The sequence below is a fragment of the Vulpes lagopus genome, chromosome 6 (genome assembly GCF_018345385.1).
Source record: "Vulpes lagopus strain Blue_001 chromosome 6, ASM1834538v1, whole genome shotgun sequence".
NCBI classification, from domain to species: Eukaryota; Metazoa; Chordata; class Mammalia; order Carnivora; family Canidae; genus Vulpes; species Vulpes lagopus.
Genome location: NC_054829.1, coordinates 9799440 through 9817323, shown reverse-complemented (window position 1 = coordinate 9817323; position 17884 = coordinate 9799440). Strand labels below are relative to the sequence as shown.

General features: G+C 54.7%; 1 protein-coding gene across 1 annotated transcript; it reads left to right on the top strand.

Moving 5' to 3' along the window:
• The first annotated feature begins 7247 nt into the window (after positions 1-7247).
• LOC121493783 (alpha-1-antichymotrypsin-like) lies at positions 7248-16163 on the top strand. The gene is given in 7 exon segments (XM_041760032.1): positions 7248-7330; positions 8147-8195; positions 8842-9495; positions 11697-11924; positions 11927-11969; positions 14542-14692; positions 15757-16163. Coding segments are annotated over 5 exon segments (1263 nt in total). The 5' UTR covers positions 7248-7330; positions 8147-8195; positions 8842-8858; the 3' UTR covers positions 15961-16163.
• Positions 16164-17884: the final 1721 nt, after the last annotated feature.

Here is a 17884-nt window from a genome sequence, read left to right as displayed (position 1 = left end):
CTGGAGAGCAGTGGCTGCCCGGCAGCTAATCCAACTACAGCTTCCATTGTACTAAGATCTGAGCATTTGCTGCACATGCCTGGGAGCGAGGGGTCCCCCAGAGTCTTCCCTCTGAGCCCCTCCTTCTCCCTCAGCGTCCCAGAGAGGCTGCCATGAGCCCGTGGATTTGATCAAGTCTCTGTTCTTTCACAAATATCAAGGTCCTTGGCCTGGGTGGGGGCAGGAGCAGGAAGGTGAGTCTGGTGGGTGGGGGTGGGATGGGGTGAAGGAATACCAGAGGTGGGCTGAGATGTGGGACCTGAGCTTCTGCTCCTGGATGCTCCTGGATGCGCTGAGCGAGGTGCTCGCGAGCCAACACACGTGTCCCTTCATCCCTTGTGCGGTGGGAATGATTGTGACGATGCCCTTTCACCAGGCCGGGAGCAAATCGGGCAAAGGGAAGAAGCTTTGACCCTACAGCAGGGTTTACTCAAACGTAACTTGAGGAGCTTGTTAAAAATTCTTATTCAGGGTCCTACCCTAGGAACTGTAATGTTTGAGACGAGGTCTTTAACAGGCCCTGCTCAGATTCAGATGCACACGCAGCATTTGTGTCTCTGCTTCTCGGGGTGCATGACAGCACAGGGCTATCCTACTAGGCCCAGGCCCCAGGCACTCCTGTGCCCCCCCATCTCCCCACCACCACCACCCCGGCGCAGCTGCCACCCACCTAGACTCAGAGCCTGAAGACCCTCGTCCTCCAGGGCCTGATGCGCCTGGACGCTCTTTGCTTTTAGGTATTTTTCCAGCTAATTCTTTCAGGGCAGCAGCCAGGTAACAAATACATAAAACCCAGGTGCATCTTGGAGCTCATGGCCACTCTGACAGCTCAGAGAGTGCTTCCTCGGGTCTCTGCTCAGAGGTCCCTGCCCGGGGAGCCGTCCTGACTCCCCCAACCCGGCCCTGGGATCCCAGTTCCCCATGCCTTCCTCTTATGTTTTCCGTGCCAGAGTTAACGTCTCTCTACGTGTCTGTGTCTCTCAAGGACCATGAAGTCCCTAAGGGCCCGAAGTGGTCTCTACTCCCCAGTGCCTGGCACGGGGCTTTGCCCAAAGTGGACTCTCATCAGGTGCATGAACTAGGAGATGGCCAGCTGGCTCCAGAGGACTCTTGCCTCTGCAAGTCCTCAGGTCACTGCCTGAGACTTCTCTATTCCTTGGGTGGGACCCCGACCACAGACCCTGCAGGTGGGGTTGCTGATAACCTATAGGACACCCAACTAAGAACTCCAGGTGATAAATCACTTTTTAGGAGAAGTACGCCCAGGCCTGGTGAGGCACTTTTGCTCGCTGACTCGGGCAGCTCTATGTGTAGGGAGCAAGGATGAGCGAGAAGGGTGTCCCCACTGGCCAGAAGCCAACAGTCTCACTGCAGAGATTGGGGAAGTGACAGTCACCGGACAGCGGGGGAAGCAGAGTGGGGACACATCTGGGCTAGTCAGAGGAGGGGCGGTTCTGCCAGGAAGGACCCCAGGAGGCCTCCTGTCACATGATGTGCAGCCCAAAGTGTAACAAAGGTGTTGACTCACCGATGATTACATCAAACTGAAGCCTGAGACAGAACGTTCTGGGAGGTTTCCTTGTTTGTAAAGGAATTTGAAAGCCTCCCTTCTCCTGGTACAAGCGGGGGGGGGGGGGGGGGGGCGTGGGATCTGCAGGGACAGCTCAGCTCTGGGGAGTGCCCTTCAGACCCCTGCGGTCTGGCATCTCAGCTGCAGCTCCGGTGTCACTGTGGCAGGGAGCGTGGACCGCAGAGATGGACATCATGGGTGTCCATGATGTGGAGAAGGGACACCCCCACCCCATGTGGAAGAGGGGCAGGGGGACGGCCCCAGGTCCTGGCTGTGCTGGGGAGCAGAGGCATCATTCACTGGGAGGCGGGAAGACTGCAGGGAGCAGGGAACAGTGGGGGGGGGGGTTCAATTTAGGGTTGGATCCTTTGAGAGAAGAGAGAGGTCACTAAGGAGAGATGCCAAAAGGAGGCACTGGGGTCCACATTCTGCTCACCAGAAATCTCTGAAACTTGGAAAGAGCCACATGACCCCGGGTGAGACATGGGAGCTGATGGATGAGATGGAAGCGTGGCAGGTGGACACCACCCTGCGGGGGGAGTGGCAAGGAGGCCGGGGGAGACCCGAGGCCTGGGAGAGCCTCTGAGGCGGGGGAGCCCACCGAGGGGACACAGGAGGGAGCAGGGGCTGCAAGGGCCTCCCCTCACCCACACCCATGTTTACAAAGAGCTCCGCAGCCAGTGGCCACTTCATGTCCCTTGACCCTGACCTCAGAAACCCGTCACAGCCGGGCCATAAGCCCCCTGGTGTTTTCTGCACCAATAGTCCCCGCTCAAGCCAAGACGGCACAGGAATCGCAAGGCCACGGGCTCCATGACGAGGCTCACAGAAACCCCAGAGAGAAGCACTAAGGAGGAGATGTTAACCTGAGAGAGGGGGACAGGGGACCCCTTGCTTGGGCTCATGATATTTACAAAAACATCTTGTTTGTTATTATGATGGTTGCAAGTGCACCATGTTTGTCCTAAATATCCACCCTGATAGTGGCAAGAAATCTACCAAGTTCTGGGTCAGTTTCCTATATTTATTTTTTTTAAGATATTTATTTATTTATTTATTTATTTATTTATTTATTTATGAATGAGAGACAGAGAGAGAGAGGCAGAGACACAGGCAGAGGGAGAAGCAGGCTCCATGCAGGGAGCCTGACGCAGGACTCGATCCCAGGACTCCAGGATCATGCCCTGGGCCGAAGGCAGGTGCTAAACCACTGAGCCACCCGGGCTGCCCATAAAAGCCCTCAGTGGCCAGGCTGTCAGGACCCGTCTCACTTTTGAGGGCTTTCTCTGCATCTTTGCTTAATAAATTTCTATCATTTTGCCCGTTGTCAGGGGTCCTCGAGATTCATTGTTTGACCCCGTGAAATAAGAATCGAGCTCTCCTGTATCCGGGCCACGTGCTTTGTATGAAGTTGACCTGCTTTCTTATATAATATTTAGGTTTCCCTGTTTGTTTTCTTCCTTGATCCTAAGAGCTCGGTGGGCAGAGGATGTGGCTCGGGGTTAAGCTACTGCTGTATAATAAATCACTCCAACAAAAGTCCTCAGCTTAGAACAATAAACGTTTACAACCTCACCGTTTCTAGGGGTCAGGAATCCGGGAGAGGCTGAGCTGGGGGGTTCGGGCTCAGGGTCTTTCCTGAGTTTATGGGGGCTGCTGTCTTCATAAAAGCAGATGGACAGGCTGAATGAGTAAGGGAATGAGTCAGGAGGTACCCCAGCCCCATCTGATGCAGGGGAAGAGTCTGTGGCTTAGGGTACGTAAGGGTGTCAGGGTAAGTCGGGGACCGGGCTGCTCTGACCCCAAGTCCCTGCTCACCAGGAATTCTCAGATGCCACCTGTAATGGGAAACAAAAGCAGATGATGGCAAGCTGCTTCCTCCTCAAAGGGACCAGGCCGCGTCAACAGATGAGCAAGCAGAGGCGGGAAGTGTCCCTGTCCTGCCAAGTCCTCCCGCAGGGGCACCCGAGGGCACAGCCAGGGCGGTGCTGAGGGTTACTGGCCAGCGCACCTCCCATCTGCAGCAGCGTCTCCCCGGCCATACGAAACCAGGGGTTGGGCTGTTGCCTCCTTTCTGCCTCCTAAGAATTCTTTAAGGAGCAATGATTGACAGAAAGATGCTCAGAGAGGTGAGGTAATGAGGCCAACATCACCCCACTGGCCGCTGGTGGCAGAGCTGCGACGAGGAAGGGGCCCTTCCCATGACCGCACCTCCCCAGCCTCCAGGAAGAAGCTCTCTGGGAGGAACTGGTGTTTGTCCCTCCCAGCCTCACCTGCCTCACCTGTTCTCTGGAGGTGGGACACCCCCCCTACTTGGTGTCCTGCCATCCACCCCCCACCCCCCCGCGAGCCCCTAAAGTACATACACTCTCCCATTTGCAATAGCAGCCCCAGTGGGGATGCAACTCTTTTCCTAAGACTTTCTATAGCCTGCCTGTGCCAAGTTGGCATTCAGGAGTCACGGGTAACTACGGGAAGGCAGGGACGCCCGGGTGGCTCAGCGGTTGAGCGTCTGCCTTCGGCTCAGGGCCTGATGCCCAGTTCTGGGACCGAGTCCCACATCAGGCTCCTTGCAGGGAGTCCACTTCTCCTTCTGCCTATGTCTCTGCCTCTCTCTCTGTTCTCTCATGAATAAATAAATAAAATATTTAAAAAAACAGGAAGGCAATAACTATGGAAAATGGTAAACAGATCACAATGGTCAAGCTTGCAAGACCCAAGTCAACCCAGTCCCGACGGATTCCATATGTGGCTGCGGACAGTAAGAGTGACTGACCCACAGGCGGAGCACCTGCCAGCCCCAGGTCCAGGGATGATCACTCTAGGTCTGACTCTTGCCTCTTCCCCTCTGAGGCAAGTGCAACAGCCACACCCAGACAGACCCCAAAGGGCAGTGCCGCTTCCAGCCTCGGCCTGTCTCTGTCTCTGCACTGAGCCTTAGCAGTAGGTTCCTGGAGACCATGGCCCTGACCCCTCCCCCCCCCCAAAGCCAAGTTGAACCTTCCAGCTCTCCCTTGGGCTGTTCACCTGCGTGCATTTCCAGTCCAAGAAACACGCCATCTGCAGTCACAGGTAGAGCTGTCAACAGACAGGGACAGGGTTCCCATTCAGCTCCCATTCCACAAAAAGGAGGCAGCCTTCCCGACACAGAGCTATAGACAGGCAACACCTTATAAAATTAATGATCCCAACAGCTGTAGAAGAATTATACTCCTAAGGGGCACGATGGGATGGGGGGGGGGGTTCAGTCAGTTAAGCATCTGACTCTTGGCTTTGGCTCAGGCCATGATCTCTAGGTTGTGGGATCGAGCCCCATATTGGGTTCCAAGCTCAGTGCAGAGTCTGCTTCAGACTCTTTCTCTCTCTTCCTCCCCCTCTAACCCTACTCACTCTCACTCTCAAATAAATAAATTAATCTTAAAAAATAATTATACTCCCAAGATACGCGTTTTCTGTCATATGTTCAAGGATGGAAATCCTTTTCCTTTTCTCTCTCTCTCTCTCTCTCTCTCTCTCTCTCTCTTTTTTTTTTTTTTTTTTTTTTGAGCATGGGAAGGTAGAAAGAGCCTGAACGTGGCATTGGAGCAGCAGCTCCACCACTTAACAGCTAAGGGCCCCTGGGCAAGTCATAAGGTTAGATGTTAGCATTTTTCCTCTCCCCCCAAACCCACCACTCTGGAGGCTGGCACAGACCAAGCCTTGGTGACAAGAACATAAGATGGAAAGGGGACAGAGATCTTTTTCAACATAATGATGTACCATATAAAGAGGTGCTAAGTCCCAAGATTGGTGGGCACTGGCCATCTAGTAGACATTCTGTCTCCAGACAATGCAGCACCCACCCGGCCCCACCCAGAGGGCAGCCCAATGACACTGAATGAATGAATGAATGATGATCTCAGGTCTCAAGGAGAAGCAGAGGACTTCCAGGACTAAGAGGCCATGAGGGCAAGAAAGAGAAGGAGAGAGAGAGAAGATTCCAGTGGGGAAGGGCTCCCCCGCAATTCATTGGATGGAGTAAAAGGAGGAGGAAGAGAAGGGGTCGGAGGAGGAGGAGGAGGAGGAGGAAGAGGACCCAGCAATCAGACCCCAGGAATGGCAGAGCAACAAGACAGAAGGAGCCTGGGATCCCAACAAAGGGGAGCCTCCATATCAGCCCACACCCACACCTAAATTTCCATGAGCGAGGAATAAACATAGCCTTGTTTTAGCCACTATTTCTTTGGGATTCTGTGTAATTTTTTTAAGATTGTATTTATTTATTTGACAGAGAGAGAGACAGAGAGCACAAGCAGGGGAGTGACAGAGGGAGGAGAAGCAGACACCCCGCTGAGCAGGGAGCCCGATGCAGGGCTCCATCCTAGGACCCTGGGCTGAAGGCAGATGCTTAACCAACTGAGCCACCCAGGAGTCCCTGGGATTCTGTGTAATTTTAAAATATGTATTCGATTCTGAAAATACTTGGAACCTAAAAGGGCATTAAGTCACCATTGTAGGGAGGATGGGACCAGAATCCTCCTTAGTTACCCCAGTGCTTCCTGGACAGCATGTACTGGGTAAGTGCCCTAGGACACAGCACCACATGGCCCTGTCCTCAGCGAGCTTACGCTCCGTGTTATGTCACTTACCCTTCGTACCACCCTGGCAGGAAGGTGTCTGTGTCCGCATTGTAGAGACCAGGAGGTTAAGCCTGAGGGATTCCCAGTTGCTTGAGGCCACCAGCTGGCAAGGGTCCATCGAGGACTCGGGTCCACCGCATGCCAGAGCCACACCCTTACCGGTAATCCAGTGGTTTCCAAACTGTGCTCCATGGCACCCTCTAGTCTGTCAGAGGTTGTCATGGATGGAGGGTCGTGACATGAGGGGTCAAGGGGAAGGTGTTCTCAGGAGCCCAAGAAAGACCTGGCATGCAAGAGAGATCGGAGGAGACCTCGAGGTCACCACAGCTCTTAGCGGGAATCAAGAGTAGAAGGGCCCTGGGGTGAAGAGGAGGCCACCCAGGATGGATGGTGCCAGAGACCAGAGGCCCCCGACTGACACCCCCAACCTGGGAATGAGGGAGGGGTGCTTCAACATACAAATCAATCTACAGGCAAATAGAGCGTTGCATTTTTAAAATATATCTGAGGGGAGGAGGGCAGGGGGTGGGGGTGACTGGGTGACGGGCACTGAGGGGGGCACTTGATGGGATGAGCACTGGGTGTTATTCTAGATGTTGGCAAATTGAACACCAGTGAAAAATAAATTTATATAAAAATATACATATATCTGAGTTTGTGTATGAAGATTCGCATCAAAGAAAGTGATTTTTAAAAGAAATCACAACAAAACATCAGCTGGGGGGTGAGATTCGGGCAAGTACTTTCCAATGTCCTTCTGTATATTTTCTGGGTTTTCACATGTTCCTTAATGAATATTTCATAAACAAAAGATACAAATGAAAAGGGAAACTTGTTTTGGGGGTTTTCCTTTTTTTAAGAAACAAATGAAGGGCTGTCCTGGTAACTGGATTATTCCACTAGATCTAATGAATTCATGTTACCAGAAATGATCGCCCATTCCAGTCTAAAAACAGAACACTTGGGCGTCCCTGCCAACATTTCCCAAGCAAGGGGAGGAGTTCTTCGCACGGATAAATAGGTGTCAGCACCCGTGAAAATCCAGCACTCCGGGCAGGCGGTGGCTTTGGAATCCACTGAGTACGTCCAGCTGTAGAGGCAGGTAATCCAAGAGGCAGTGGGTGCGTCCTGGGGGCAGAGGAACCCATCTTTCTAGGGTGGTTCTAGGCCCTGGCCTGGAGCCTGGGAGGCGGGAGGGAGCCAGGCGGAGGTGTGCCAGGGTGCAGGGGACAGTTCTGGGGCTGGCCCCGGAGGCCATGCCCTCTGAAGACAAGTCTTCCCCTCTGGGTCTGAGTTTTCACACCTGCAAAGGGGTGGACATACCACGAGGGCTTCTTTGGCTGTTCCTGCCTCCAACACCTGTGGATTCTGACTTTAGCCAGCTGGGTGCCCCCATACGCAGGACCCTCCGGACCGCAACACACCCGAGGTGCCTCCCCTTGTCTGGCACCCGGCACAGCTCTCACTCCGTGGTGCAGACGGAATGTTGCAGGGGGTCCCTCCAGGCAGAGCACATGGGGTCTCCAAGGGGGCCTGGCGGGTGGCTCCTCTCCCCTCGCCCCTCCGGGGGCCTTGGCCAGGGAGACAGGCCGGCAGTGTCTGTCCAGCAACTGCTCAGAAACAGAGCCAGCCTGCCAACTTGCCCAAACAGAGTTCTTTTTCTCCAGAAATAATTCAAGGCTGGTGGTGGGGGGGTGGGGGTGCAGGTGGTGGGCAGGATGTTTAACTCGTCCAAAGAAATGGTTGCATTAGCCCAAGAGTAAACAGAGTTGAGGCAATTGAACTACTGCTGCCCCTTGGCTGATCTGAAGGTGTCTCTAGTGGCTTCTTGATGGAAATCAGTTCAACTCTGTCCCTTGCCCTCTCCCCTTCCCCTACTTCCCCTCTCACACCTTCCCTCCCCTCCCCACCTCTGCAGCTCTGCTTTTCTCCTCTGAACTCTGGGCCTGAGTGGGCAGAGGCTGAAGGTAAGTAAATAATCATGTTGGCTGCAGTCCCTGGCTCTGAAGGCTCCTGCCACAGCTCCGTCCCCTCTCCCTGTGGAATCGCAGCTCCGGCGTGGCTGGGAGTTTCAGGGAAGGGGTGCCCTGTGGGAGGAGATAGGCCTCTGGAACCCTGTTAGGAGCCTGACACCTTCATGGTTTCTTGCCCGTGAGCTGCTCAGCATGTTGTACTGAGATGGGGATTGAGGCTCAGAGAGGTTCAGCCCCTTGCCTGTCACCACGCAGCAAGGGCAAGCAGCCACAATGAAATCCTAGTCCAGGTCTGCGCAGCCCCGAGGCCCACACTGCGTTCCCCCCACCGGGTAGCCAGGAGCCAGGCCAAGGGGTGTCCTGCCCCTGCTCCTCCCGCCACTGGCTGTGTGACTGCGGGTGAGCCCCTTCATCTCTCGGTGCCTAGTTTGTCGCCAGCGGGGAAAATGACAACAATTACGTCCAGTGTGATGTGGTCTTGTATGTTGGGTGCCCGGGAGAGTGCCTTCCCCTGGAAAGTCGCAAGGCTAACAGAGGCAGAGACTGGAGCACAGGCCACACTGGGAGGGAGGGGGTGGCAGTGGGAGGCACTCGGGGCACCATCGGGCCCCCCAACACTTAAAGGAGCTTTGCCTTCCAGAGCAGAGGACAGAGGGCATGTCACCCCTCTTGGCTCTGGGGCTCCTGGTGGCTGGGCTCTGTCCCACTGTCCACTGCCTCCCGGAGGGCATGCGTGACCCGGAGAACGTCGCCCAGGAGGATCTACCCAATGAGACGTCTGAGAACAGCCTCCGATTAGCCTCCAGCAACACCGACTTCACCCTCAGCCTCTACAAGGAGTTGGCTTCGAAGAGCCCCGACAAGAATGTCATCTTCTCCCCGATGAGCATCTCCATCGCCTTGGCCTTCTTATCCCTGGGGGCCCAAGGCACCACCCTGACGGAGATCCTCGAAGGCCTCAAGTTCAACCTCACGGAGATCCCCGACAGGGAGATCCACCGGGGCTTCCAGCACCTGCTGCGGGCCCTCCACCAGCCCAGCAGCGAGCTGCAGCTGAGCGTGGGCAATGCCATGTTTGTGGGGGAGCAGCTGAAGCTGCTGGAGACGTTCGTGGAAGATGCCAGGGCGCTGTACGCCTCGGAGGCCTTCTCCACCAACTTCCAGGACTCTGCTGCCGCCGAGAAGCTCATCAACGACTATGTGAAGAATAGGACGCAGGGGAAAATTGTGGATTTGGTCAAGGACCTTGACCTACACACGGCAGTGGTCCTGGTGAATTACATCTTCCTTAAAGGTGGGTCCCTGGCTTGGGGTTTGGAGGGAAACAGGGTTTCATTTTATTTATTTTATTTTATTTTATTTTATTTATTTTTATTTTATTTATTTTTATTTTATTTTATTTATTTCATTTCATTTTATTTTATTTTTTTTATAAATTTATTTTTATTGGTGTTCAATTTGCCAACATATAGAATAACACCCAGGAAATAGGGTTTTAGTTCTGAGCCTTCGGGACCATTTCTGGCCTGTGTAGCAAACCGTGGGATTAGGGAAACTGCCACAGAGCAGGTGCCCTTGGTCTGGGGAGCGGGCAGGAGAGGAGGCACCACGTTCCCGGGACACCCCCTGCCTGTACACATGGAGTTCTTATTTTTTTTTAATAAATTTATTTTTTATTGGTGTTCAATTTGCCAACATATAGAATAACACCCAGTGCTCATCCCGTCAAGTGCCCACCTCAGTGCCCGTCACCCGGTCACCCCCACCCCTCACCCCCCGCCCACCTCCCCTTCCACCATCCCTAGTTCGTTTCCCAGAGTTAGGAGTCACACTGACTTCTTGTAGGGTTTTCCAAGTGATGCTTCGGCTCTGTAGGGAGTAACTGCAAAGTTGCCCGGCAACCCTTTGTCTGAGTCAGAGCAGCACTTTTTTTTTTTTTTTTTTTTTTTTTTATGATAGTCACAGAGAGAGAGAGAGAGAGGCAGAGACACAGGCTGAGGAAGAAGCAGGCTCCATGCACCGGGAGCCTGATGTGGGATTCGATCCCGGGTCTCCAGGATCGCGCCCTGGGCCAAAGGCAGGCGCCAAACCGTTGCGCCACCCAGGGATCCCCAGAGCAGCACTTTTTACTCCAACTCAAACGTGCCTGGCTCCCAGAAGGAAGGAGCTGTCCCTTCAAATTGCTCCAGGGTGGGCGGGAACTTCGGCTTCCTCCCTGCAGAGACACCTTTGGGGACGCTCAGGAAGCCCTTTGCCTGTGCCCACCGGGGCCATTCTGACCTGGGCTCCGTCCTGATCAGGGACTCTGGTCTGGGAGGTCCCAGCAAGGCTGGGGGCCATCTGCACGGGGACACAGCATTCAAGGAGCCCGGCCATCCCAGGGCTTTGCAACCAGGCTCCCCTGTAATCTTGAGGGTGGTGCCGGCAAAGGTCACCATCCGGGGAAGTGTCTTTGAGGGGGCACCATCCAAGACAAGACCCCTTCCCAGGCTCTGGCTGGCCCAAAGCCCGATCCCTTGGATAAGAACGCAACACTAACCTCCTCAGCACGTGCGTTCCTAAGAGGCGGAGAGCAAACAGGAAGAGTCAGCCCGTGGAGCCGTGGAGCCGCAGTCCTAGTGGGAACAAAAAAACAAAGAAGCATCATGGAGTCAGGGGGTGGCGAGGTGCCTGAGAGATAGGAGCTGCATGGAGACACACAAACCTACACTAGAGGTTCTGGCTGAGGTCTGGGGCCTGTGTTTCTGGCTGCAGGTGAAGACACGGAACCAGATTTCTCTGTAAAACTAATCCAGACCTGATATGCTGTTTGCCTCTTGTGTCTCCTGATTTTCCCCTCCTACCACTGTGCCTGTCCTAGGATTTTCTCCTCCATATTCTCCTCCCCAGGGACACATCAACCCAGCCGGGCCTTCCCCTCCTCTCCTGCCTCGAATGGTGGGACACAGGCAGGGGGTTTGGGGTGGGTGGCTGCACCTTTCCCAGCAAGTCCCCAGGCTCTGGTTCCCCCAGGAGCTCCCACTCACCCCACTGAGGGCTCCAGTCCTCCTGCGCCTCTGTTCTCCGTGGACCTCCCTCCAGCCTGCACGACAAGGCCTACGTGGGCATGCAATCGATTACTAGCATTGTCTCCTTTAGGGGGTCAGGGATTCGGCATTCCTTGCCCTGCTGCAGCCACCCACAGTGCTCCCAGGCCCCTCCCCCATCTCTCCCAGACCCACCTCTCTCCTGCATCCACTATTCCCAGATTCCTGTCGCTCTCTCATGTATCACAGCTAACCCAGTCTTTGTCTCATAGCCGTGTCCCGACCAGATCTGGGGGGCTCACCCCCACCCCCGGCTGCCACCCACTGGCCAATGCATTCCTGCAAACCAAGGCAGGGCCAGTGGCGTGGCCGGTGCTCTGCTGAGTGTCTCCATCATTCAGGGGACCCCAGGCAGAGAAGGGGTGGAGGCAGGGCAGCCCTTGTGTTCACAGACTCCTCTGACCTCCAGGCAAGTGGAAGACACCCTTTGACCCCCGAGATACTTTCAAGTCCAAGTTCCAAGTGAGCAAGAGCAGGTCGGTGAAAGTGCCCATGATGAACCTTGAGGACGTGTGGGTGCCTTACTTCCGGGACGATGCGCTGTCCTGCACAGTAGTGGAGCTCCAGTACACCAGCAACGACAGTGCACTCTTCGTCCTCCCCGACGAGGGCAGAATGGAGGCAGTGGAGGCCATGCTGCTCCAGAGACGCTGAGGAGGTGGACACACTCCCTGCAGATGAGGTGATGACCCCAGGGTGCGGCCGGTCTGCTTCCTCCTCAGCCACTCCCACCCCCTCCCCGGACTCCCCATGCCCCCCAGCACCCAGGGCCTCCCTGATGGCCGAGGCCGGGGCTGCAGTGCTGGGGGAAGCCACCCTGGCACAGGTGGAGCTTGGGTTTACCCTGCCCTTTGCTGCCCCGGGGGGCTTTGGGCCTGAAGGTATCTCCTCTATGAGACATGAGGACCTGGGACGGGACAGGGGCAGAGGCTGCCTCTGACTGCAAAATGCTCAGGTCCCGGGGAAACCTCAACAGCCAGCATGCTTGTCTCAACCTCTCGGAGGCAGAGGGGACAGATGGGCCTGCCATCAGGTGAAGGCCAAAGCAAGACAGGCTCTAAGCAGCTCTGCTCAGAGGTTCATGCGCCGGCTCTTACATTCATTCATTTATCCTTTCACCCATTTTGGCACAGGTCACATAGGTTAATGGGGAGCCTAGTAGGTGCCAGGCACTGATTTAGACCCCAAGGGTAGGTCAGCAAGTAAAACACAAATCTCCTGCCCTCGTGGAGCCTTCTTTGTACTCAGGAAATGAGAAAGTAAATAAATATGACAAACAGGGAAATGATTTAGTATGTCGGACGTTAGGAAATGCGGATGAGGCGGTGGATGATAGAGCAGGGTAAAGTGATTAGGAAAACTGGACCAACAAGGAGGTAGTTGGTGATTTTATTTTATTTTTTTAAGATTTATTTATTTATTTATGATAGACATAGAAAGAGAGAGAGAGGCAGAGACACAGGAGGAGGGAGAAGCAGGCTCCATGCCGGGAGCCTGACGCGGGACTTGATCCCGGGACTCCAGGATCGCGCCCTGGGCCAAAGGCTGGCGCCAAACCGCTGAACCACCCAGGGATCCCCTAGTTGGTGATTTTAAATAGGATTGCCATTAGGTGACATCTGAGCATCAATATGGTAGAGGTGAGGGGTTGAGGCCTGTGGGTATGTTGGGGAAAAGCATTCCTGGCAGAGGGAACAGCCAGTGCAAAGCCTCTATGCAAAGCCTGGAGGGTTAGTGAGACAAAAGAGGCTACAGCAGGGTGAGAGTCAGAAGTCAGGGGGCTCCACGGGATGGCACAGATTGAGGAGGGCCATGCAGACCTTTGGAGAAATCTTGACTCTTCCTCCTCTAAGTGAAGTGTGGAGTCATCACTAGATCTTGGGCCAAAGGGTGAATGATCAGAGTATTGTTTTAAATACACCCCAGGAGGCTGAGTGGAGAATAGAGCACAGAGGACAGGCATGGAGGCAGGAAGCCAGCTAGGAGCCCTGTGCAGCGATCCAGGCAAGAAGTGTGAGGAGTCGTCAAGTTTCAGATGAACCTGAGGGTAGAGATAGGCTAGGACATGGCATCCAGAAGACTGATGTCAAGGGGAACAAGCAAGGCACCGGGAGTTCTGGCCCGGTCCTTGAGGGTGGAGACACTGGGAGGCAGTTCTGGGCTCTGTCCCTGTGATGGGGACATAAGGAGACAACTGTGGGTCAGATCCCAGGAAGCCCCAGCACACAGGGACCCGGCTCTCCCATCCCTGTTCTCCACCCGCAATGCGTCCTTCCTTTAACAGCAGGTAGCTTCCACCTGGCAGGGGCTTGGTGACTATCTATAATCGGGTAGACTCGCCATCACACACCTTTGATTTACAAAGCACAGAGGAAATACGCCTCTGCGTGTTCCTAGCCCACGGTGGGTGCTCAATCAATATTTGTTAAGTGAATGGATGGATGGGAGAGTGAATGAATGTGGAGAGAAAGAGATATCTCCCCTGCTCATGGGACTCAAGGTTTATTGGGAGACACAGCCTCCCCGTAGCTGGCAGCTGTAAAACCAGTGACAAGAGTCTGAGGGATATAAACAGAGGGAGACGGAAGCTGGCAGGTGGTCGCTGATAGCTGCCCCTGCTTGTGCTCCAAGAATGCACCAGCAGCTCTGCTCGGGAGCAGGAGAAGCCCCTGCCCTCAAGGAGCTCACCAGACACCAAGAAGGGGACCTTCAATTGCTTGTTTCAGGATTCCCCGAGACCCTTTGAATGCGATCCCTCCGTGTCCAGCCCCTGCTTGGACACTACGCCTTCCCTCCGCTCTGTGGAGCAGCCCCTCTTTCTTCTCGAGCCTTCCTGCAGGTTCATCTATGTGCCTCCTGTTCTGCTCTTCACCCAGCTAGCTCCTTCCCCTCCCTCTGGACTCAGGCTTGATGGAAGCCTTCCTGGTGCCTGTGGAGCACGCTGTGGAATCCCCGTCAGAGACAGGGTGTTTCCTGCTGCACTGCAGGCTTGCAGGGGAGGAGCAGGGCAGGTACTGGCACCGCCACGACCCCCGTACTGGCACACGTAGGCACTTGCCCATGTGAATGGATTATTCACATTATCCACAGGATTAAGAGTAAGCACAAGAGGTCAAGAAACTGGGGAAAGGAGTACTTACTTCCAGCAAGAAGGGGATGGTTAGAAAGGAAACCAAGGAAGGCCATGCTGTGAGGTGGGAGAAAGTGAGCAGTGAGTCAAGCAGGTGTTCAAAGTCATGTTTCTCATTTCCTAGGAGGATAGACAACCTCTACCTGCCAAAGTTTTCCATCTCCAGCAGCTATAATCTGGAAGATGTCCTTCCCCAGCTGGGCGTGAGAGAAGTCTTCACCAACCAGGCCGACCTGTCGAGAGTCACAGGGCACAAGAACCTGGCAGTTTCCCAGGTGAGCGTTTCAACTTTGGATAATTCATCCTCTGTATCCAAGCCTGAATGGTAAAGGGGAGGCAGACATTTGGGGAACCTTGAGTTTGCATGAATAACTGCATTGCTCAGTACCCTGTCCCCCTCGTGGTTCTGCCCCAAGCCCAGGAGAGCTGAGTGGTAAGCATGTTGGAGGCTGGTCTGCCCCCCTCCCCTGCAATATCCTGTGACACAGAAACTACTCGTGGGGAAGAGCCTGTGCTGGAATCAGGGATGGACCCCACCCCATGCTCTATCTTTTATTGTCTACAGCAGCCAATAATTAAAGTGCTGGACCCCCTCGGTTTTTCTATAAAAGGGGGTGATAGTTCTTGGCCAGTGTGCAGTGCCCGGCAGAGTAGGGGAGAGGCACCAAGTAGTGACAGCCGTCGGGCAGTAGTGATGGGTGTGAGAGGAGCATACAGGGCTCCTTGCACTGCGCGCCCAGAAACAAGGTCCTCGGAGTGAAGCAGTTGTCTGAGCAGCCCTCCGCTCTCCTCTGCACCCCACCTTCCAAAGGGCACGGTAATGGCAAAGATGGGGGGCGTGCAGAGGGGCCTATGTGGTCCTCAGATGTGAAGCCGCATCTTTGCACAGCAGCCTGGGCCTCGAGGACATTTCGGATGGGGCAGGAGTAGAGCTGAGGGCAGTGGGGCCCTTTGGACCTGTGGGGCACCTGCAGCAGCTGCTTCGAGGTGGAGAAGCTGCCAGAAAGTCGCTTGCAGGACAATCGCCTGGGTTGCCCCGGCCCCTTCCCCTGCAATAGCGAGTGTTTGGTGGGGGGACAGCACAGTGTCTGGACTCATCAGAGAGGCCTCCAGATCAGGGTGCCCCTCCTCTCCATCTCCGTGATCCTGGGCAGATGTCTCGGAGCCTCAGAGTCTCGGTTTGTACCTCTGTGTGTGGGAACCACGCAGGACCCCTGACAGGGTTGCCAGGACGAACGAAGCGATCGGTGACAGGCCGGGGTGGAGGCTGCATGAATGTCAGTCACCTTGGGGCTCCCAGGCAGGCTGCTCACCCCTCGCCCACCGGATCTTCCCGCAGATAGTCCACAAGACCCTGCTCGATGTGACCGAGTTGGGCACAGAAGCCGCTGCCGCCACGGGAAGTAAATTTGTTTTTTTTTCCGCAAAGATCGGCCCACTGGTCACTGTTCGTTTCAACAGACCCTTTCTGTTCTGCATACACCACAAAGATACGGAGAACATCCTCTTCTGGGGCAAGGTCACCAACCCCAATCAAGCCTAGGCCTCCCCCCGCAGAGGTGGGGCCCCTTTCAGAGGTCTGTGGGTGCAGCCTGGCTTCTCTGCACTGAGGAGCCACGTGCCAGGATCTGCCCTGCTCATCCTTTAGAAGGTGCCAGTGACCACCTGGTGGCTTCCAGGGAGCCTGTGGGCTTTTTGATCTGAGGCCCTGAGGTCTCCAGACAGCAATAAACTATCTTTCTTAGACTGGACACTTCCTTTGTACCTCTCTGCCCCAATCTGCCTGACTGCACTCCCCATAGCTGCCTGTGCCCGGAACCTAAACTCTGGAACCTCCCGCTGGGCTCAGTCTCAGCCAGGCTCTGGACACCTCTGCCTTGGGTTGCTGTGCCCTGGCCAGAACCAGGCTTGGTGCTTGTGGCCAAGCCCACCTGGCCCTCGGGCCTAAGAGGGGAGGGGAGCCTGCTGCCTGATTCCGTCTTCTGTGGGCTCCTTGTCCCCGGGTCCAGTCTCGCCCTTTCTTTCCCCTCGCCTGGGCCCAGGATGTGTCCACGCGCTGACCCCCAACCCTGACCACACCTGGCACAGCCCCTGGACCCCTCGCTCCCGGGCCTTCTCTCTTCCAGGATCCCTCAGCAAAACTGGGGAGAGTAGCTACTTTGTGGGTTCCTGGTCAGAGCTCCTCACCTGCCTCCCGAGTTCTGAGTCCTCCCCAACAGATGAAGCCCTTAGCAGCCAGAATGGAGGGCGAGAGAAAATGAGCAATGCACGGACAGCTGCAGTTAAAGCCAGCCACACAGTCGTTACTCTGCTGGTGTTATCAGGAACTGTGTGATCCCTACGGCTGACGACCGACAGCTAAAGAGTGGAGATCTTTCTGCCGGGCAATCTGCCAGGACCACTACCATTTAGTCCTTGTGACAACCCTATGGGATAGATACTCTTCTGAGTCCCATTTTATAGATGAGGATGCTGAGGAGCAGAAAGGCTCAGTAGTTTTCAGCTAGGAATCATCACTAGCAGTGTGATCCCAACCTGCTCAATGTCACAGGACGTCTCTAAACCAAGCTTCTGCCCTTAAAGATGCTCATGGTGATGACTCTCATGGGCTTTGAATCTGATGGGCAAGACTGATGATAAAACTAGGCTCTGGAAGCTGAGAGCGGGGCACCAAGCTCATCTTTCTACAGGGAGATAAAGAGCTCTGATGTGCATATGTATAGTCAGAGATGCTGTGGGTCATGCGAGAAGAGATGTCTGCAGCTATCTGTAGCTCGAGAATTTGGGGTGGAGAGACGGATGGCATGGTCATTGCGTGTTGGTGGTTAAGCGAGACCATAAGAGGAGACAGGCACCTTAGTGTACATGGTGCTGAGACCCCAGAGGCACCCTTACCCAAACACCAACACATAAGGGGACAAGCAGACCACAAGGAGATTGCAAAAGAGCAGGAGAAGACACAGGAGGAAAAGTGTGGCCTTGTGAAGACCCAAGGAAGATGTTGCAGCAGCAAGGGATGGTCGGCATGGAATGGGGCTGAGGAGTCCCGGAGGAGAAGGGTGAAGAGCATCCTCTGGAAGAGTCCGACACTGGTCCAGGGGGACCTTGGCAGGAACAATCCCAGGGGAGGGTGAGAGCAGGGACCAGCCATGGGGGGTGGGCAGATGAGCCGCCAGCTAGGGGAGCTATGACGTCAACACCCCTCCATAGCTGTTTGACATCGAAAGGCAGGAAAGAGGGGAGCTTGAGAGTCACATAGAATTAAGGGAGCGGGGGTGGGGGGAACATGTGATGGGATGAGCACTGGGTGTTATGCTATATGTTGGCAAATTGAACTCCAACAAAAAATAAATTAATTAAAAATAAATTTTAAAAACAAAATTAAGGGAGGATTTTCTTTCCATTTTCTTTTGTGATGAGAGACTTAAGTATGTTTACATAGTAAAAGTCAGCCAAAGAGCTTGAAG